The sequence below is a fragment of the Zerene cesonia genome, chromosome 17, assembly GCF_012273895.1.
Source record: "Zerene cesonia ecotype Mississippi chromosome 17, Zerene_cesonia_1.1, whole genome shotgun sequence".
NCBI classification, from domain to species: domain Eukaryota; kingdom Metazoa; phylum Arthropoda; class Insecta; order Lepidoptera; family Pieridae; genus Zerene; species Zerene cesonia.
Window position 1 is genome coordinate 2,939,323 of NC_052118.1, and position 21,981 is coordinate 2,961,303.

The 21,981-nt window shown below is 31.9% G+C and overlaps 4 protein-coding genes and 1 long non-coding RNA gene across 5 annotated transcripts in view; 3 read left to right on the plus strand and 2 right to left on the minus strand.

Annotated features, from left to right (window-relative positions):
* The window catches only part of LOC119833367 (glutamate receptor ionotropic, delta-1), a 7,205-nt gene extending 5,253 nt beyond the window's left edge, over window positions 1-1,952 (minus strand). Inside the window, exons 1-2 of the mRNA XM_038357352.1 lie at window positions 1,874-1,952; window positions 1,576-1,661 (exon numbers count right to left, since the gene is read on the minus strand). Coding sequence (XP_038213280.1) covers window positions 1,576-1,661; window positions 1,874-1,952 — 165 coding nt within the window. The remainder of the gene's footprint in view (window positions 1-1,575; window positions 1,662-1,873) is intronic.
* A 3,266-nt stretch (window positions 1,953-5,218) lies between these two features.
* Window positions 5,219-8,509, plus strand: LOC119833440 (exosome complex component RRP45). Its single transcript, XM_038357443.1, has 7 exons — window positions 5,219-5,387; window positions 5,459-5,553; window positions 5,700-5,922; window positions 6,053-6,273; window positions 7,030-7,278; window positions 7,822-8,000; window positions 8,368-8,509. Exons 1-7 carry the CDS (start codon window positions 5,322-5,324, stop codon window positions 8,457-8,459), a joined length of 1,125 nt encoding a protein of 374 aa, XP_038213371.1. The 5' UTR covers window positions 5,219-5,321; the 3' UTR covers window positions 8,460-8,509.
* Window positions 8,510-8,654: 145 nt separating this feature from the next.
* LOC119833442 (histone deacetylase complex subunit SAP30 homolog) lies at window positions 8,655-10,122 on the minus strand. Its single transcript, XM_038357444.1, has 3 exons — window positions 9,485-10,122; window positions 9,171-9,389; window positions 8,655-9,084 (listed from the first exon to the last, which is right to left on the minus strand). Exons 1-3 carry the CDS (start codon window positions 9,677-9,679, stop codon window positions 8,956-8,958), a joined length of 543 nt encoding a protein of 180 aa, XP_038213372.1. The 5' UTR covers window positions 9,680-10,122; the 3' UTR covers window positions 8,655-8,955.
* Window positions 10,123-10,262: 140 nt separating this feature from the next.
* LOC119833443 lies at window positions 10,263-12,394 on the plus strand. The gene is made up of 4 exons (XR_005287956.1): window positions 10,263-10,481; window positions 10,624-10,698; window positions 10,782-10,798; window positions 11,024-12,394. It is a non-coding gene; the product is annotated as an uncharacterized LOC119833443 (long non-coding RNA).
* Window positions 12,395-12,441: 47 nt separating this feature from the next.
* LOC119833439 (high mobility group protein DSP1-like) lies at window positions 12,442-21,207 on the plus strand. The gene is made up of 6 exons (XM_038357442.1): window positions 12,442-12,753; window positions 15,193-15,750; window positions 15,997-16,209; window positions 16,378-16,538; window positions 16,849-17,023; window positions 17,938-21,207. The coding sequence occupies exons 1-6, from the start codon at window positions 12,442-12,444 to the stop codon at window positions 18,043-18,045; spliced, it is 1,527 nt and encodes a 508-aa protein (XP_038213370.1). The 3' UTR covers window positions 18,046-21,207.
* Window positions 21,208-21,981: the final 774 nt, after the last annotated feature.

The window sequence follows — 21,981 nt, forward strand, 5'->3', positions numbered from 1 at the left end:
AATGACAGATTCGAAATTCAAATGTAATATTTTTTTATAATTAAGTGTAACAGTATTTATGGCCAGACTAAGTAGTAGATTAATATATACATACGCATGTCAAAATGTAAATGAATACATTTTGCTATTGAGGAAATATATAGATTTACTTGGATGGGATAGGTTTTAGTTTAAAAATAAGTTAGCGAGGAGGAGCGAAGACACAATCGTTTTAGGTTTTCTTTAAGCCACCGCACGAGTCGAGCGAGCGAAGCAAAAGGGTCCGCCGAGTTTCACAATCGACTATAGAACGTTTCCTTGTTTCTTTCGACTTTCAAAAACAAACTACGTGATAATGATAATAATAAAACACTTTATTGCACACACAAAAACAAAATAAAAACAAAAAAATATTCACAAATAGAGAAAACGCGGTACAAATAGGCGGTCTTCCAGGCAACCTGTGGGTTTAGGAAAAGTTTGAAGAAAAAAGGGAAAAAAGAAAGAGAAAGATTTGGAATGTAGAAGGAGCATAGCAATAGCATTATAAAAGGTGCAAACGAAAGTGAAAAATGCAAATATAAATATATATAACAAGTATACAAGCAATACACACACACATAATTATATACATACCAATATACATAAAGGGAAAAGTAGAAAAAATATAATAAATAAAAGTAAGTAAGGTAAGAGAAAATGAAATAGATACAAATTAATTGATGTGAAGAAAATGTTGTTTGACAAGATACTTGAAGGAGTTGATGGATGGAGCTTTCCTTATGTTGATAGGGAGTGAGTTCCACAACCTTACAGCACGGTAAAGGAAGAGGCGTAAAACGGGTTTTGTGAGCAGGCATGCGTAGTGTAAGATTGTCCATAGATCGCAGATCGAGTTCGTGAGAAGATCCCATGAACACTATGTTTAAGGTAGGATGGGGATCTAGGATCAAAAAGGATAGTGTACAGGAGAGAAAGGACATGAGTATTCCGGCGAAGCCGGATGGGCAGCCGATTGAGTTTCGAGCGATATTCTGAGATATGATCAAATTTGCGCAAACTAAAGATAAATCTAATAGCAAAATTTTGAAGTCGATCAATTTGTTAAGTAGCTCCTCATTAAGGTCTGGAAAGCATGCATCACCATAATCAAGGATAGAAAGCAACAAAGACTGAGCCAGCACAATTTTCGTAGGAACAGGTAAAAAGTTGCTCAGTCGTCGTAAAGATGAAGTAACGCCAAAACTCTTACGACTTACTTGCTTAATGTGTTCAGCCCATGATAGGGTTTGGTCTATATGGATACCCAGATTTACGTAATATGTAGAACTATGCAAGTGCTCCATAAAAATATTCGTAGTGAATTTTGATTATGTTTTATTCATTTTATTTAGAGAAAGCTTTCGTTTTATACATTTCCTACGGAATGTTAACATCTCCCAGAATATGTGTTTATTAAATAATAATGTTTGAAACAATATTTTTAATATTTCCTGATAGTTTCAGCATTGTATATATTCAAACGCCGTTTTATACATTTCCGATTATCTAAACATAGATAGGTATATAATTACATAAAATAAATAGGATACTCACATTAAATGTCCCAATTTTTAAGTGTTTCCCATTAACAAGATTACGTAGAGCCAATGTTTCATTCTGCTTCCCAGATAATTTTGCATCTGAAAAAAGGAACCATGATCTTCCTTAATACATTGGCTAAGTATGACCATTCAACTGAAAGGTCTCGAGTTAAAAACCAACTTAATAAGACTAACAAAAGAACTGGTTGGCTGACAAAAAGCTAATCACCGCACACAGATAAAATCGACCAGTGAAATTTGAATGCATCAGCCCCATTCTTTCTCACATTTGTAGAAAAACAATAATTTACCATTCAATGGATTGTCATAAACGTATTCGCAGAAAGTCGCGTTGCAAACGGATGAAAATATAATTTCCAGGCCTGCCATTGCATGTCGTGCGGTTGTGGGTGACTGATTACCGTAACACAAACAACGGTGGTGGTGACATTATGGGGTGACATAATCGATGGTGGGACATCGATGTGATTACTGGGGCGTTAGATTTGTACAGATAGGCCGTATTATGTTGTTTTTTTTAGGATAAGGAAAGGATTGTCGAAAGAAGACACAAATAAAGAATAAAACAAATTAATTAAATTCACCACTTTAAAAACAAACAAAGACAAACGTAATTAAAACAAAAGACTTAAAAACTGAAAAAAAATAATAACAAAAATTCAAAACCACAAAACCTTAGTGTGGCGACGAAAAGGGTGGGGACACACAGCATAATGTCGAATTCCGATATGGTCAGTATAACGCTGGTTTTCAGAGCCACCCGTCAGTAATAAGCCTAAGTAAGTGTCCCTCATTTCTTTGTCTGGTGTTAGTGTTCATACGTGGACATATACAACATAAATTTTCAATGGAATGTTGAATATCAGTTGAAAGCAAATACCTGTCATACATTATAACGGGATTTCAACTTCTTGCTTACATTCTAAAGGCTTGCGCTACTATTTTTCAGTGGCATTACGTACTTTTGATATATCCATATTAGTCTTTCTACATCATTAATATTCCTTATACGATTATATGATAAAGGAAGGTCATCATATGTAAGTAACTAAATATTATGTCACGCGGTCCTATAACCATTACCGAGCTGATTATATGTATTATTATTATTTGAACAGGTGGTTAGAGGTAGGTAAAGAGGAGCCTGTCAATAATCAAAGTGGTGTAGATATTAGGACTACAAAGTTACTAAACATAATTATTATAGAGGTAAATATATACAGGTCATGCTGTTTATTTAATCACCCATACTGCTAATAGGTTCTAGAAAGGTTTTTTTTTCAACGCTGAGAACTACTTACCAAATTACGTATTAATTACAATGTACCAATTGTATTTCTTTAAAACGGGAATATAATAAGAGTTCTCTGTATATTACCATTAAAACCCGGTTTTCGTTACAAGTTCTCGGTAAATGCCTTCGCCTTTAAATAGAAAAAACACATTAAAAATTAGAGACAATTAACTGATGTTTCATTTTGTTCTACACTGATACTATATCTTCTATCTACTATATAAAAATAAGTAGGGTTTTCCTTCCTGACGCTATATAAACTCCAGAACGCACGAACCGATTTCAACGGTTTGGCCTTCGTTGGAAAGGTCTCGGGCTCCGTGAGGTCTATTGCAAAGAAAGTTCTGGAAAATTTTCAACAGAAAAGCGGGAAAATCATTTTTCACATACGTTTCGTGGCGAAACGGAGTTATATATACCCTAAACAGACAATTTCTGTACATTAAATATATTGTCATAATAAGTAATTCCTATGTTTTACAGACCCCACAACACACTTTTTTTTAGTTTGTTTGTATGTGTGTCAATCACGTAAAAACCACTGGTAGATTTTTTTAATTTTATATGGTTATAGACCATTTTACTAATTGGATACATTTTATTAAAAAAAAAGTATTTTGTAGAGGTGGCTATCCATATATAAAAAAAAAACTCGCGAGTATGTAAATAAATGGATAGGATCTTAAACAATAAAATTGAGGTTGATAAATAAGATTTTTTGCTAACTAAATAGGTCATCAGATGTACACATCTAAAGAAAAATAATATGTCATACTGGAAGATTTTCCAATCCACGAAGTACAACATTTTGTACTCCACGTATGCGAAGTCACGGGCGGGGAGCTAGGCTATAATAATAACACATTACAGTGTATAATATAATTACAGTAATGATATTTCAAAACAAAAAATAATGGAAAAAATTAGATTATGATGAATTTGAATCCACGTCCTTCGTCTTGCCGTGACGACGCCTTGGACCGCTAGGCCACACATGAGCCTCACCTACGTTCTACGTCATCTATTAGAATGTTACCCATATCAACTAATTTATGAATCACTAGCGGTAAGCTCCGGCTTCGTCCGTGGTACATATATAGCCTACAGCCTTCCTCAATAAATGAGCTATCTAAAACTGAAAGAATTTTTCAAATCGGACCGGTAGTTCTCGAAATTAGTGAGTTCAAACAAACAAACAAATAAACTCTTCAGCTTTATAAAATTAGTATAGATTATTTATGTATCGATGAAATCCGGCCGGTGTTTGATATTTAATATCATTAAATGATAAATATGAAGAACAGGAAATCAGAAAAAAAAAACTATTCTTATACTAATTATCTTTAAAATTGCATTTAGTGATTAAAAAAAATAATCATAAATGAATGATATTCCTATTTCTACACCTTATCGTGTAGGTCTATATTTCTCTGTTTGTTCAATTTCATATTGCCTATATTTACTCGTGTAATTGTTGTTTACTGGTTACAAATCGTCCTGGCTCCACCTGAGATGTCCCCAGTCCCGATGTATGTCGTAGGATTGTAATAAATGTTAGATCTAGTCATTGACTATTCACACAAGCCTGTAATTTTGCATTTTGTCATTACAATCGTTCGGCATAGAATATATAAATAAAGTACTTTTGGTCTACAAAATAATTTTACTAAACTAAACTTACTGCTTCTTTCAGTAGTGTTAATGTGAATATTTTGGCACTTACATTACCACCTTGGCGCCCGGTCTCAGCCCGGCAGCCAGAGTCCATTTCAGTGCTGTCTTGGGTACCCACCATTTGATTGGACATGCACTGTATTGGATGCGGAAGGGATTCAAAAGTACTGGAGTGCAGGAATTTTGAATTTGATCGATGAACTGGAATTATACCCTTTACTATTTAATATTTCTTATATCTTATAAACTAGCTGTTTGCCCCAGCTTCATCCGTTGTACGTAATATATATATATATATATACCACTCAGGGAAGCTGCACTTTGTAATGGTGAAGTTTTGACATCGTCCAGTAGTTTTTGTTAGAAAACATTAGAAATATACAAAAAGTTTTTCTTCATAATATTAATGTGAGTACAACCAACAGGTTTAACATTTTCAAAACATAGACAGGTACTCATAATAAATTAAATGTACACGCACGATTGCCTATATAAATCATCATGCTCGGAATTCGACGCATATTTTTTGTTAATGTTTTGCATTAAATTACAATTTCCGAATTGGGGAAATCGCTCCACCGAATTCCAGGCTCTTCATCGGCGTAATGAAAATTAAATTGAACGTGATAAAAAAACAAATGACATTTTATACTTAAATGTCATTTATTTGAAGTTGACATTCCGTGATCACAACATAACCTCAAAGTCATATCTAAGAAATACGGATAATACTTTTTATTTTACAATTTCACTATAAAATTGCATAAAAAATGAGAGAAACTATACTTTCTAATTGTGAAAAGTCCTTTGTGCAAAAAATCGTTTCAGGTGGACATGTAAGTACACACACAGCATACGCTTACTTGGTTTTGTTATTGAAGTGAATAACTTGTTGATTTTATTGCAGCGTCTTGATGGTCGGACGTATAAAGAAACCAGAAAGTTACATATTGCATTTGGATCAGATTATGGAAGTTGCATTGTATCTTTAGGAGAAACAAAGTAAGACAAAACATTTTTTAAAGCTAGGACTATTTACTATTCCTGATACTGATAAACTATATGATCATCTATATTTACGTTAATTATACATAATGTCCATATATTCTTCATAAGTTTTAGAAATTATCAACATTTCCACCTTCCAGAGTATTAGCCCAAGTGTCCTGTGAAGTTGTACAACCCAAACAAATAAGACCAAATGAAGGAATCCTGTACATGAATGTGGAGATCAGTCCAATGGCTGCTCCACAATTTGAAGCTAATAGACAAACAGATCTCACAGTGTATCTCAATAGATTACTTGAAAAATGTTACAAGGACTCTAAGTGCATTGACCTTGAGTCATTATGTATTGTAGTCGAAGAAAAGGTCAGTAACCTATAATCTTATATGACCTTAATTACAAATTTGATTGTTATGGTTGTGTATTTCTGAATGTAGTATATTGCAATTTATTGCTTACAGAAACTTCTTTGATAGGTGGTAATTTTTTTTGTAGGTTTGGTCATTAAGAGTGGATATAAAAATACTCAACCATGAAGGGAACCTAATAGAATGTGCAAGCATAGCAACACTTGCATCCTTAGCCCATTTCAAACGCCCTGACGTCACACGGAGTGGAGATAAAATAACAATTCATACTGTAGCTGAAAAAGATCCAATTCCAACAGTTTTGTATCATTATCCTGTATGTTTGACTTTTGCTATCTTTGGAAGCGAGTAAGTGGACTAAATCAATTGATTATTTGTTATATTATAATAATTCATACACACTGGAATTTTAGACAAAAATTCATTCAAGTACTAGTAGAACTCACAACAATTACAACTTATTTACATACATACATATAAGCTAAAGATTAACTAAAAAAATTATCACCCATTAAATAATGACTATGACAACTTTTGTTTTACCTAGATTTTTTAATTATTTGTTGCTACATTGGCAATAGAAATAAATCAGCACTGAAAATCTCAACAGTCTAACTTACAAGGTTAATGAAAAACAGCCTTATGATAGAAAGATGGACAACAAAGTCATAGAATGTTTTTTCTTTTTCCCTTTTCATCTTCTCCAGTTAGCTATATGTGGGGGCTATTAAGAGTCTACTTACTCATTACATAGTGATGTTCAAAATTTAACCATTACCACATCCCATAAGACATCATCATGCCTATACAATTGATTATAGCCATTTTTTACAAAATAATAGGTATGAACACTAAAAAATTTTATATTACAAAATATGTATTTAAAATAAGCCCAGGATCAGAAATTTTGAAAGAATATATTAAATTATTTGATCATGAGGCAGAAATTTTTGTCCTGCCTGGCTTCATACTTGTATTAAATAGTTGCAAATATATAACTTATCTAATCAATAATTCTAAGTATAGAAGATAACTGTGTGGGAAAAGTAAGGTCAAGAGTAAGGTAATTCTAATATGTGAAATTGTCTTTTTTATTACTTTTAGTATTCTTCTGTCTGACCCAAGTTACATAGAGGAATCCGTTTGTATGTGTAATGTGGAAGAAGGCAACACCGGTGGTGGCTTGCTTGTTGTTGGCATGAATCAATATAAAGAACCTTGTCTTTTGGACCTGACTGGCGCTGCCATAGACAATGTTAACCTTGTACACAAAGCGATATTGAGAGCTGCAGAAAGAGGGAAAGAAGTTATTGACATATTAAAAAAGGCAATCATAAGTGATGATACATTAAGGTGAGCTATCTGTGAATTATTTACTATGAACAATGTAGTCACATAAAATCTGTAATTATTTTTAAATTTTAATATATTGTTAACATGGGTTTGATTCCTCTAATGAATTTAAAGTCTACTTCACTATTTAGGCAACAGATAAGGACACCCATGTGTATAAAATAGATTTGAGCACAATTAACACATACATGACTTACTATTAGCATAGCATGCATGCATGTATGTACATGCATGCATGTATGGACAGTAAAAATTAATTGTATCAGTTCTAAAGTTTTTTAATATGAACTATGTATGTAAATTGCAAACATTATTCATGCAAGTTTGAAAAAATGGAAAGTAGTTTCACAATTAATTCAAGTATTATTGCTCTTTGAGATTAAGATTAACTTTAAAAAACTGAAGCAAAGTTTCTTTACTATTGCATTCATTATTTTCTCTGGTTATTTATAATTACTTTATGAGAATGATCTCTCAACATGCAAAGTCCACATTGTCTTACAAATTTAAAGTATTATGACTTTTTAAATTATTTGTTCACAGGCAAAAGAGAGTAAAAATAAATTTTAGCGATGTCATAACAAATGAACATAAGCAATCTCTAAGCAAAAAGGACCTGAGCATATGTTTGAAGAATTACAATGTAAATGATGTTAAAATGGAAACTGAGGCAGATATTTCAGATGCTGTGGAAGAGGCTAAAGAACCAAGTAAATATGATGGTGAGTAAACAACTTTGAAAGACAATTTATACATACCCATTGCATGTTTCAACTATCTGCTTTAGATTTTTTTATTTAGTGCACATACAATAATTTGGTATAAGAAAAATAATCTACATAATAATATGTAAGTATAGAAAAAAAAGATTATTATAATTTGAAGTCTTATTTTAAGTAATTTGTAATAAAATATAAATTCTTGATACAAATATTATGGGGGTATTTTAATTTCAAACTCATTTCATATTTGAAATGAAACTGTATGTTTAAAATGAATTTGTTTCAAAGCAAAATTATTATTATATGATGACAATGCATATTCTTCATTTAAAATAATAACATTCATATCTATGACTATCTCTTGCAGTGGTATCGTCATTGCCACAAACATCAGAAATGAAAGTCAAGACAGCTGCATCTTCATGGATTGAAATATCATCAGAATCAGAAGAAGACTGAAGAAATCAAAGATATGTTTTCAAATAAAATGTAATAAAAATTACATTTTACACTTTGTTGTTATTAAATCTCTTTAACAATACTCATAATATTAATAATAATATTAGCATTTCCCTCGTCAATTAACAATCATAACATTTTATACTACTGTGTAACATAAAATTGTCTAACTATAAAAAAAAAATAAATAAATACATTCATTGATAAATAGAAAGACAATGACTGAATACATTTTCAGAAATAGAAATATGGTATGTTTATACACAACTTGTATTGTAGATTACATTAACAAGGTTTTATTGGTCTAGACAATTTAATAATAAAAATATAAAATAAAAAAATTATTATAATACAACCAAAATTCATAGCATATTTGGTAGACAACTTATTTACAACATTGTGAGCACATTAAATGTAGATTGAAAAATTAAAAAGAGAAATTTCCTAGTTCAGTAAATCTAAACTAATCCTACAATTCATAAATAGTCACTTAAAATTACACTGAGTCTGAGTTGATGCCATTCTTATGGTCTAACTTGTTACCATTTGTTTTCACCATATAAATAAAATATGTCACAATCTCCTTTTCATTGACTGGAAGGGACTTGAAGTGCTTTTGAATGGCCTGCAAGAAATATCATCATTTATAAATATATTCACAAAACAATTATTATTATTTTATGTTGTAAGGAAAAGCATCAGAGTACTTACATCTGCAAGCTGTGCCTTATTCAGTCCTGGCCTTGTTGGCACCTTGTAATGTTTTTTATACCTTCTTAATGTATTCACTTGCAATTGAAACCAGTCTACTTCAGGTGAGTCAATCTCAGCCTCATTACTGTCATCTTCTGAGTCTTTGTTTCTCCTCTGTTTTGTTCTTGCACACTGGATCATTGTTTTATGATAATCACAGATATATGTGTGTCTCGCCTGAAATTGTAATAAATTGCAGTGATTTATCTTGTTTTGGAGATCACATAAATTAGAAATGTTAATGAAAAGACAATAGATTGTTGTAAACAAACCTGGTGGTCAATGTTGAGCTTGAGCCTCTTTTGTGCTACAGTCTTCTGTATACGCTTGCTATATGACGCGTTGCCAGCAAGTCGCCTACATCGGTCGCTGTCATCCACAAGGCAACATATTTGGTCGGAATTACCTCTAGAATCTTCTTCTCCTGTACTAAACCCGTTGTTCATTTGATATTCCCGTTGAATCATATATAACAGGTTAATAAAACGGTTAAGATAAACTCTTCACGACAATATAAAGTAAAAATCTACGTATTCACAAAACCTCCTGATTGAGGTTATGAGACGCAATAACACAAAACATTTTTATTAAATAATTCACTAAATATCATACAGAAACAGTGTCGGTAATAAAAATTGCAACCGCGTTCTGATGTTCAAGTCAAAATTTAGTTTGTCACTGCACTTTTACGAGAATAATGGAATGTCCATAGCTCCATTTAAGTTCAAAATAAAAGTAATATATAACACTATACGTTTGTTTTTTAAAGTAATAACTGCACTTGGTCATAATTCTCACTCCTAAACCTTCGAAAATCGTGTTTTATTTCAATTAAATACCACAAAATGGATGTTTCGCACCGACCACAGTTTAAGTATACGAAAGTCGAAACGTCCCGTCACCTCAAAAAACGCAACAGCAATAGCACAACACGAAGACGAACTCACGAACACAAGCACACACACAAAGAAGCGATTACATATAAACATATAACTTATTTGTGAACACCATAACACGTTCTGTATGTGTGTGTGTATTTCTATTCTGTTGAACGAAATGTATATAGGGATAAGTATAAACAAAAAATAAAGCCGAACCGCACGCAAGGATTGGCTACAATTAGGCGGGCTTTTCAATTTGCACCAATCAGTATATTTCACAAGTGACATCTCCTATTCATGTTTTCATTACGACGAAGGAACACGAAGTTCCCTACGTAATAAGCGCTGAAATGGTGTGCTCGCATTAAATAATAAAAATATATACCCGGTGAGTTAAGCTTTTTATCAATTCCTTTTCATTTGCGGAGAGATAAATCAATGTATTTAAGATACGCGTTTGTGATTTAAACGTAAGACGCTGGTGTATTGTTTGATGCGTTATTTATAGTTTTACGTTCTAATTTTATAAGCAAATGGCTGCCGAGTGCCGACGAAGTAAAATGACACTGTACATAAACATAAAGCAGTACCAACTGCATTAGTAGGTGAGTACTTAATCTATACTTTGCAATAATATTATATGACAACGTTTATAATAATTTGCGGTAATAATAGAACATTTTTTCAGTACGTAATATCCAGTAGGTAAGTTTTAAAATTGTTATTTAATTGCCACAAACATATTTGTGCCATAATATTATGTTGAAGTGATGAAGTATAAGCCGGTTCATAAAAAGTTTCTGTAATCCCAATAAGACTTTTTAATCAATGACAATTGTATGTTCTAAACATGTATGTATGCATTTCATTAGAATATTATATACTAATAATTATTAAAATTTATGACTTATGAGATTTTTTGCGTTTCAGTATTCTAGGCAGTCAATGTAAAGAAGCAATGTAGAGTAAACCAAAACTTATTTACGTTTAGTTAAATCCATTTCAATATGAAAATATATTTCGCCCGTTGGTACATTCCTATTTTTTAATAAATAATATTTTATCGAAAGCAAATGATGTCTAAGCTTGTATGAATGGTAAAAAAAAAATTGGCGCCATTGCTATAATGTCCATGCTTATGTTGACATCCCAAAGATATGAAATAATATTTTACCAGCAGTTCTTGAAATTATAGAAGCCAGTCATTTTAATCATTTATCACTGACAACAGAGGAGTTACCAGAGTGTTATCAATTGAGGGAGAGACTAAATGAGATGAAGATGACGAAAAATGCATTATATGGTTGCACCTATTTAAAAAAAAGGTGTCGAATTCAATTTTTGAACGGAGATCAATATTAATTGTAATAGTTTATACATTTAATACTGCTTCAATTCCGCTTAATAAATCTGATTCCGAATTTGTAAGATTTTTATTTTAAATTAATATATTGTGGCCTTTAAACTGTATACGGGTAGTGTGAAATAAAATGAACCAAATCTGGCTGCAGCTATGTTTATGATGTCTTTTCCCGAGTTTGATATCAATTCGAGATTTTCTTTGTTAAAACTTTTTTCGACTATCAATTTCGATTTGAAGTTGCTACTCTACTGTATAACTAAGTTTAGCTGTAGGACGTAGAGATAATAAATGATAAGAGAAATAAATTATTCCATTTGAAATTTGAATAATTTGCCATTTCCATATAGTCAGAACAGGTGGAACTTAAAGCTTGACATTTAGCAATACAATGCTATCGTATCGTTACAGATAACAGGTAAGTCATAAAAAGGAGAAAGTTACAATACAGAAAAAAAAAATGTAAACAAAAGAATTTCAATACTGAGTCGAAGCTGCGCTAATCGTCTTATTGACCGGTTGCTGGACGAACTTGTTACCACTCCGTGTATTGGCCATCTCTTTCTATAGGTTTTCGAATGTTTCCGTGTCGGCCGCTGCGCGTTGAGGGCGCCACTATATACTTGTTTAGCGTCTTATTACGCGACGTTGCCAACTGTATTGACTTAGGTACGGCGACAGAACGTACGCGCTTTGAGTAGAACTTCTAGCCGGCAGTTTTTTTGTTCATCAATAATATCGGAGATCTCGTGTATATTGATATTGAATCCACTGTGCGACTTACAATTACCATGTGCAATGTATAGCTATAGTGAGTCTTTGTCATGAAAATTCCATTGGTGTGTTAGTGGCCGTGTACTTAGTAAAAACAGGACCGAAAGCGAGGTTAAGTGTTTATTACTGTTTAAAAATAAAGGATATGGTTTTAATATAACCAAAAAGATTAAAACAATAAGCTGTGAAGGATAAAGAAACTGGTTGGCTGGATATGGGGGAACGGGGCGCGACGGGGGGCGCTTGGGGTGCGCGCGACGATGCCTCATGGTGGTCAGGAGGCTCAGGTGAACTTCAACACCAACAACAAATAAATGAGGAAATAGCTAGAAGCACAGCGGCTGCTACTCATCAATTGTATACTTATAAAATGACTGGAGGATTTTCAAACAATGGCGGAGATAATTCTACCCCAAATTTCGATTATCGTATGATTAGTACTCCAAGTACTAGGGAGGAGTCTCCTCAACAACCCTGGTGGTATGCTTCGGCGTCAGTAGAAAATCAGCAAGCTTCATCTCCTTCGGTAATATTATTAAATAATTGTATCAATATATGTATATTAAATTCATAAAACTGTATGAAATAATACACAATGCGCTTTAAAAATATATATGTAAATTGAGTTTAATCCAAGCATAAAACAACAAAAGTTATTCATTAATTATGTATCATGTAAACTACAACATCACTATTTAATATTAAACAACAAATAACAACGATGTTGACTTTTTAAATAATAAAAGGAACTTAATAGTATTTCAAAAGGACTAGTGAGTAATAACTAATATCACTTTCAATTACTATTTTCAAGGTTAAGGTATTAATAAAGTTTGGAGTCTTGGAAGGATCAATGACCTTTCACAATGTTTAAATTCAGAAATGTATTGAATCAGTTCTTCCGAAACGATTATCCGTCTTTCTTCCTTTTAAGATGTTTGCATAAAAGATATTATAAAAAAAAATAAAAAAATTGTTAAGTGCGAGTTGCTCTCGCGACACTAATAAAAATAAGCTAAAGAGCAACTACCAAAGATCACCCATTCAGTTTTTGACCGTACTTAACCTCGTTTGTGTTTATTATTTTCAACCAAAACACCATCTCTGATAATTTCTACTAACTTACGCGGTTAATGTACAGCTAATGTACTGATGATAGACGGACGGACAAACAGACGGACGGATATCGAAGTCTTAGTAGTAGATTCCCTTTTGAGTACGGAACCTTAAAAAGTACGTCAGTATTAATATGCTACCAGCTCGTGGAAACTAGTTGATAGATGAAAACTATTATAAGTAATAAGGTTATGTCTGTGTCCGCATCAATAACCACTGTCTCGTGCTCTGATAGTGTTAATTGTTTTGTTAAAAAAACGACATTTTAGAAAATACCTTGTCTGGGGACTTGGTTGTAAAATGGTTTACCTTTTCAATATTTAAGTTTTTTTCTAAATATTTAGATGAATTGGTAAACACAATATCAAAAATGCAAGAATGTGACACTTATTTTGACAGCTATTGACTTTTCGAAATATTGTTACAGTTTGACATTTTACGAATGTGTTATGTGATTTAACGCTAAACTAGCTTACCGCCTGCTGTTTCGCGCGTTATATCCGGAGTGGTTTAATAGATGTTAACATACATATAAACCTCTTGAATTACTATCTATTAAAGAAAGCCCCATCAAAACCCGTTGTGTAGTTTTAAAGATCTAAGCATACATACATAGAGACGCGGGAAATTTAAGAGCGTAGTGTGTTCGCATTATAACTAGTTCCAAAGTTAAATAATAAAAAAATACCATAAATTTATTTCGACATGATTGCGATGCAACTTGCTATTGCAGTTAATGTTTTATAAATTTTTTGAGGTTAGGTTAGTTTGTTCATCGAATTTATCATGAATTGACCATGAATCTTTCATGGCTAATGTCAATTTCATTGCATACCTATTAGGTCATAGCTTATTTATTACCCAACATACATATTTTGGACTATCATTAATTGACTGAAGTGTATAAGTGTTATTTAATTTACAAAATATAATGTTTTTTATTTAGTGTTTCATAATTATTATAAAACGAACACCTTTGCTTTTTGCAACTTATAATTCACATTAGTCTTAAAGGAAAATTAAATTTTGGGTTTTGGTATTTGTTTGTTTTAAAATGTTTGTAGATATATATTGCACCAATGTTTTACTTTGATAAGTTGAATTAATAATTTACTAGCTTGATTAAATAAGAGAAGATAAATGGTATACTAAAAAAAACTTTCATTGAAAGTTAGGTGTTTATTATGTTATATTGTTTGTATGTCTTGGATTCCTATAAGGTGCTTATATATAAATTCTGAATCAATTTTATGTTGACCTCTTGGATACCTCTTATAATGTTTTACATGTAGAACAAAACAAAAAAAAAGAGCATGTGACACTCGCAAATTACGTGGTTTTCTCAATAGAAATTTTATCAATATCAAATAATATTTGAAATGGCTTTTGTAGATCCAGAACAATCCACTACTATGTCACAAACTCACAATTTTTACCTTTTATTAATGGAATAGAATACAGAATTAAATTAAGTACACAATGAAAGGTACCTGGGTCATAAAAAAATATGTTGAATATTTGAGATTTCTATATCATATCTAGCTCAGAAAGCTGGTTTGTCAGATCACAAGCGAATGAAAATCAGTTTGTATATCATCTTATTCAGACTTGTTGGATACTCAATAATTCCGGTGGATGTTTATAGCCATTGCAGTCCTCTATAATATATTATCTGCGCATGTGGCTAATCTCCTTCTAGGTTGACTGTCATGATACAAATCCATCCAGACAATACATTGGATGGACAACTTTTTCTCTAATTTATTTGTTAACGTTTTTTACATTTTATCTTAAATGAAAAAAATATTTTGTCTATATTCCAAAGAAATGAACTTATCTTTTGTTTCAGTCTCAAAACCAAGGTAGTTCAGATTCGGAACAAAATAATCAACAGACAAACGGTATACAGCAAAGCCACCAGGCATTACAACAACAAGTACAAAAAGAACAAAACCAAATACAACAGCAACAGAATCAATTACAACAACAGTTGCAACAACATCAGAACTTACAACAAGCTCTTCAGCAACAGGCTCAAAACTTACAGCAATCTTTGCAACAGAACCAGCAACAGACATTGCAGCAGATGTTACAGCAACAACAACAGATACAGCAGCAGCAGCAGCAGCAACAGCAGCAGCAGCAGCAGCAGCAGCAACAACAACAACAGCAGCATCAACAACAACAACAACAACAACAGACAAAAATAGATCAACAAAATAACCAGCAAAACTTGATACAAGTTTCACAAGCTCAAGCTCAAGCACTTGTGCAAGCTCAAGCAGCGTTACAACAGCAAGTTGTTCAGACATTACAACAACAACAACAAAGTCTGCAGGAACATTTACAAGCTGTCCAACAACAACAAATTCAAGCTGCATTACAAAGGCAATCTGCTACTCTTCAGGTATATTGTTGCCTTTTGGTAATAATAATAAACTTGTATAAATTGACATAATAACTTGTATAAATGCAATTAAGTTTCATTTTTACGCTTTTAATAAGAATATAATTTTCCTTATATTGTATTATTTATACATAATAATTTGAAATTAAAGTTCAACACAACATCTCATCACTCATGATGTTTACCCTTTCCTAAATTGTAACTGATATTGTTCTATTATTGACTATATTCTCTTTTCCCTTACAGGAATTGCAGCAACAAGCTCAGCAGCAAGCCTTAATAGCTCAAAATACCGTAAAAACAAGGATGCCACGAGCAAAACCATGCAACAAGCCGAAAGGGCGCATGACCGCATATGCGTTCTTTGTACAAACTTGCCGGGAGGAGCATAAGAAGAAGTATCCTGATGAAAATGTTGTGTTTGCAGCATTCTCAAAAAAATGCGCGGAACGGTGGAATGTACGTATAATAAATGTTTCCCCAGTTTCAATACAATTTAAATGACATGTCATATATACTATGCATATATCTGCATCGTAAATGTTTCTTTGCTTATAAAGGCACAATTTTTTTTTATTACGTTCTCACACTTAAAATAACTAAAAAAATCTATGCACTAATTCACAGACAATGTCAGAAAAAGAGAAGCAGAGATTCCACGGAATGGCTGATCTGGACAAGAAGAGATACGATCTGGAAATGATGAACTACGTGCCGCCCAGAGACCTTAAGATGCGCCTGCGCAAGCGACAGAATGCTAAGGATCCCAACGCACCAAAACGATCGCTGTGAGTTATGGTCACGAATTTTTTTTATTAATTCATATAGGTTCATGTTTTTTGCTTAAAATACAAAGCATTATCCAATGTATGAAATATTGAATAATTGATGTTTTCTTGTTTTCCTACATCACAAATAGAAGGCCTTTGCTGAAAGCCGAATATGCCGTTCTTGGTAAACTAAAACTAAAATTTTCATAAAAAACCGAATAAACTTACTAAAAAAAAATTACCGAAATAGCCAAGTTTTCACAGTTATATTATTACTTTCTTTAATATGAAATAAATACACAATAAAACCATAATGAATGAATCACAGGTCAGCATTCTTCTGGTTCTGCAACGACGAGAGGTCAAAAGTGAAGGCGAATAATCCAGAATACACAATGGGCGATATAGCCAAAGAGCTGGGCCGGCGCTGGGCCGCCGCCGACCCGGAGACCAAGTCCAAATATGAGGCTCTCAGTGAGAAGGATAAGGCGAGATATGATCGGGTGAGTGCTAACGTGTTTATATTACTTTTCTGTTCACGTTTTTGTTATAAGGGTGATGTCTTAAGGTATGTTAAGTATTTGAATAAGATGGGGTATAAAATGCTCAATGAAATGGATATGGCAAGGTGTAATCAGGCGAGTACATTTGTTATAATTTTTCACTTTATATGTTGGATTTAGCTCCACTTGGGATATTTTTCATAATTATGTGAAAGACAAAGTAGGTGTGTCAAATATTTTTTTTTACGTATACATTGCAATCTAGAAATAAGAGATATTCAGCAATACGTGTAGTTATTTTATTTATCTAAAATGTCTTGCATTAAAGCCTGAAAGTGACTGCTCCATTTATTCTGGAATCTCTCAGATAGTCTTTCAGCAGCTCTTTGAGTGTCCATTAGATTGACTGCAAGTATATTGGGATGGTTAATGATTCGCTTCTTGTATACTATTGTTGTTTTCGTCATTTTTTTTTTCAAAGTCCTCTAAATTGGCAGTTTAATGTCAATGTCTAGGATAAATATTTTGAATGTTTGATAGATGTGTTACAATGTTTCTGTTTGATATATTTCTAGTTTCGATATTGTAGAACATATCCCTGATGTTAAAGTAATTATTTACAATCAATTTATGAATTCGAAATGTATGTAGACGATATGGTTCTCTCGGCAAAAAGGAGTTTTAGTTTGATAGGTATCAATTGATATTAGTTATAAATGACCCAGGCATCTCAGTCTAATTTCAGATGCAGAAGGAATATGGTTTTATATCCTCTTTTTTACTCTCATTTCTCCTTCCTTATTTTCACATTCGTGTTACGCCATCAATATCATGAATTCACCATTTATTTTCACATTACCTTGGATAATTTTAGTATGACAGTAATTTAATGCATATTCACATTGTATTTTCAGGAGATGACAGCATACAAAAAGGGTCCTCTCGCATTACAGCATCAGGTGCAGCAGTTGGAGGTTGAGGAGAATGTAGTTGAGTACGAACGGAATGAAGAGTATAAGTGAAATACCCAATAGTATTATAGATTAAGTTTGTCATTAACATTTCCCACTGGTATTTTGTTGGTCGAGTGAATGTAACTCTTGAAGTTATGGGCAGATAGTTCTTTTTAGATTTGCTTTGGTTGATACTTGACGTGTTGTTAAAGGAGTTGATTTGAGCTCACACGCATGTTATGCTTGAGTCAGTGTTTGAATATATATCTCGTATATGAATTATATAACTATATATTTAAAAATTAATTGCTCTTTTGTTTTGTTGAACTTGCTGGTGGTCTGACCGATATGCCCAATTCTGATCTGAAATCTGATCTTGATATATTTGTGCAAGAGACAGTTGTAACTGAATATGTATTTCACAAATATATCTAGTTATTAAATATGTTATTCAGATATAGTTTATGTTTATATTCCTAAATTAAGAAAAAAACGGATTAAGATATTTCTTTTTTAATTTAGTCATTGTTTTGTTATCTTGAATTGTATAGCAAAATTTGGAAAATGTTTCTCGATTAAAATATGCCGTATAAGGCTTGCTGAACAACTAAGCTGAAATATTCTAAGAGTGGATGCTGAAACATTACCCGCCTTTTTCGTATTCGTACAAATTTTATCATCACAAAGTCCCATAAGATTTTTAAAAATATTCATGAATCGAATATTGTGATTTCTTTATCTCATTGTTACATCTGTTAGCAAACTGTGAGCATTGAATCACATATGAATTCAGATAAGAAAAACTTATTTTCTCTTCAGTGTCAACTTATTTTATACGACCAATTCGAAAAAACTCTTTTTTGAGGACGATACAAACGGATGTAATAAATTTATATTCATTTATAGGATTATTTAACACTTGTTTTTTTTTTTTTGTATAAAACTTACAAATCTTTAATGAAAATGAAAAAAAAATGTTGAATTTATAGTTTTTATATACTATCTGTTGATACAGATAGGCGTTTAACAAACGCGTATAAGTAACAAAATTGTAAAAATAAAAATAAAGTGATTTAATGAGCAACGATTTATTTTTGTATTGTTGTTATAATATCTAAATCGCGTAGGGAATTGTACATGATATGTTGTATCGCTTAAATTTAAATTCATGACATTTTCGCGAGTCATTTCATGTAATAATATACACATTGCCATCTTCATGAAAACTGTAGTGAATTAGTTTTATTTATATAACTTTACTGTATCTTTGACTGTTATTTTTCTTACGTAAAGAACGACAATGGTTCTGAAATTTAAAAAAATTGTTTTAACTTACGCTAGCAACAGAGACACGTATAGGCTACGGTAATCTCCCACCTCTATCGAGGAATTGATGCCTATTTTATTTATCATAACTGTAGATGAGACAGGGAGCAATCGGCACACATACATATGCACACAAGCACACGCACTTTGTATTTGATCATTTTATTGTGCATTTACACATTCGTGTTTACCATTCGCTTCATCACTCGATGTAACATTCGTATACGAGTGTCGTCTTGAGCCACTGTTCGTGTTAACTATTCGTGTTGTAAATAACGTAAAAAAAATTTTTTTTTTCACGCAAATTGCGAAAAATTTTTAAAGTGAGAATAGAGTGCACTGTCTACATATGTGTGTGTTTTGCACGAATGAGTAAGTGCTCTACGAATGTGGTATTTAAGCAAATAAAATGTATTACTACGACAGCATAAATTATATGCTTTGATTCAATACGTTCAGCTAAACAATGTCTCAACATATAATATACGTTAATTGTTAGAATTGGATTCAAAATTTTATTAAACAGGTTTTCATTCATTCTTTCTCTTTGAGTACGTTCAACTTTCGCCCCAATATCTATCACCTGTTATATTATTTTAAAGCGGCCGAATATTCTCGTTTGTCGTTGTTATTTTTGTTGTTATTTTTATTGATTCATCGGCCATTTCTAATTCGTATTAATCTTGTTAAGCAATAATGTCTTTCGGCAACATAACGCGACGGCGGAATATGATCTTTGGTTGAATTGATTTGTATCAGTTATACAATACATTGTTTTTATGGAACTTAAAAAGTAGGTATAGGTTTTATGTCTTGTAAGAGATTTAATCATACTAAAAGTAAATAAATAGCTGGGTTTTTTATAGTAAAAAGGGGACAATGCAAAACACATTAACATATTATGCTACTATTGAGAAGTAGTTAAACTGAAAGTCTGGTTATTTTTGTATACTAGACATTTATGGCATTTATGGAATACAAAACAATTGGTGTAAAGTTCGAGTTAAATGAAAAAGAAAGGTGTTTTCCAAGTACCTCTCTGGGGTCTACATCTCACGTATTTTTTAATACTTGTGAATATCATAAACGTTTAATTAAAAAGGCCGAAAATTAATAGAAATTACCCTCGATAACACTATCTGTGCAGTGTTCGACAAACTTGTTCGTAAACAATCCACTTGGGATTCATATTATTGTCTCAAAGGCATAAGTGACTTTTGTTTAGCATCGTTTAGCAGATATGCCCATATTGATACTATACCATCTTAAAATACTGTGATAATTACGTATGTTAAATTACATTTAAGGTGCTATGTGTTTATATGGACAGGTTTATATTCTTTCGCATTATATTGCCTTAAGACCTACGCAGCAATAGCTAGTTTAGAGTTACGAATATAAGAAGTCATTACTATGGTATTTAAGGCGTGTAAGTTAGATATAAGCGATGAACGGATAAATATTTTAATACTTATCGAAATTGTAAATATTTATATAGTCTGTCTAGTTAAATTATATTTCTGTAAGATTTTCTTAGATTGTTATGTTTTCAGTTTAGGTTCTATAGAAATGATACTGAATCCCATTGCTATTGCGGATTATGTTTTCTATATCCGTTAATGATTAGAACAAATAGTTGTCAATGTCGATTCATCTACTTAAAAGTTCTGTCAAATGTCAATAGCTATATAAATAGATCATTTTTAATAAATATGTATTCGAAAGTTGTTCTATTTTTTCTAATCAAGGGTTACCATAATGTAATGTACCAAAATATGGTATTACACAGAAAAAAAAAATTCGCATTGAATGTCTAATGGACTGCAGACGTGATGGTACTTAATCATTATTTAAAAAATGTACATACTTTGTCCTACCGTTTTGATCGAATATATACATAAAACAATACAGTGACAATTTTATTTTACCCTTTATTAGAACACTTACTGAGGCACTTCGGAGCTCACTGCATTGGACACCACAGGGTGGAAGGACTCTTTCGAATGTATAGTGGGATGATTTTCGTATTTGCGAATTTGTAGATTTATTTATTCACTTCTAAAGAATGTTACTTTATAATAACTATTGTATATTAGATCATAATAACATATATAATTATTGAATTGGGTAGATCTCTTTGGGCATTTGCTAGCAGCTATAAGCTATAAGGTCGTAGATGAATCGGATAGCACATGTATTATGTTTTATGAAAATTTATTAATAAACATGAAATAAAGTCAAATGGAAGTTAGGTATTCAGTTCATAATAAAGTGCAATATCTCATAAGAAAAGTCCCCACGTGAAATGTAAAATCGCACAAAGCGGTCTAAAACTAAACTACTAGGTATGTAGCACAACTTATTTTTTTTCGAATTCCTTTGACCCTCTTAATAAGTTCTATGTATTTCATTATCGCACAGATTATATAAGATTGAATTCGTTTAACTCTTAATACACCATATATTTCATATCTTTATTTACTGCAACGTTTATCGTTTGTAGCACCAATAACGTGGTTTCAAACTATGATGCGATTTTTTTGGTTATCTTATCCGAGTTTGAAGCAACGAATTATTTATACGAATTATATATAAATAGTAATAATATACTTATAAACATATTACCTATTAAATAGTTATATTTTCAATTACATATCTAGGAAGTAATAAAGAAAACAA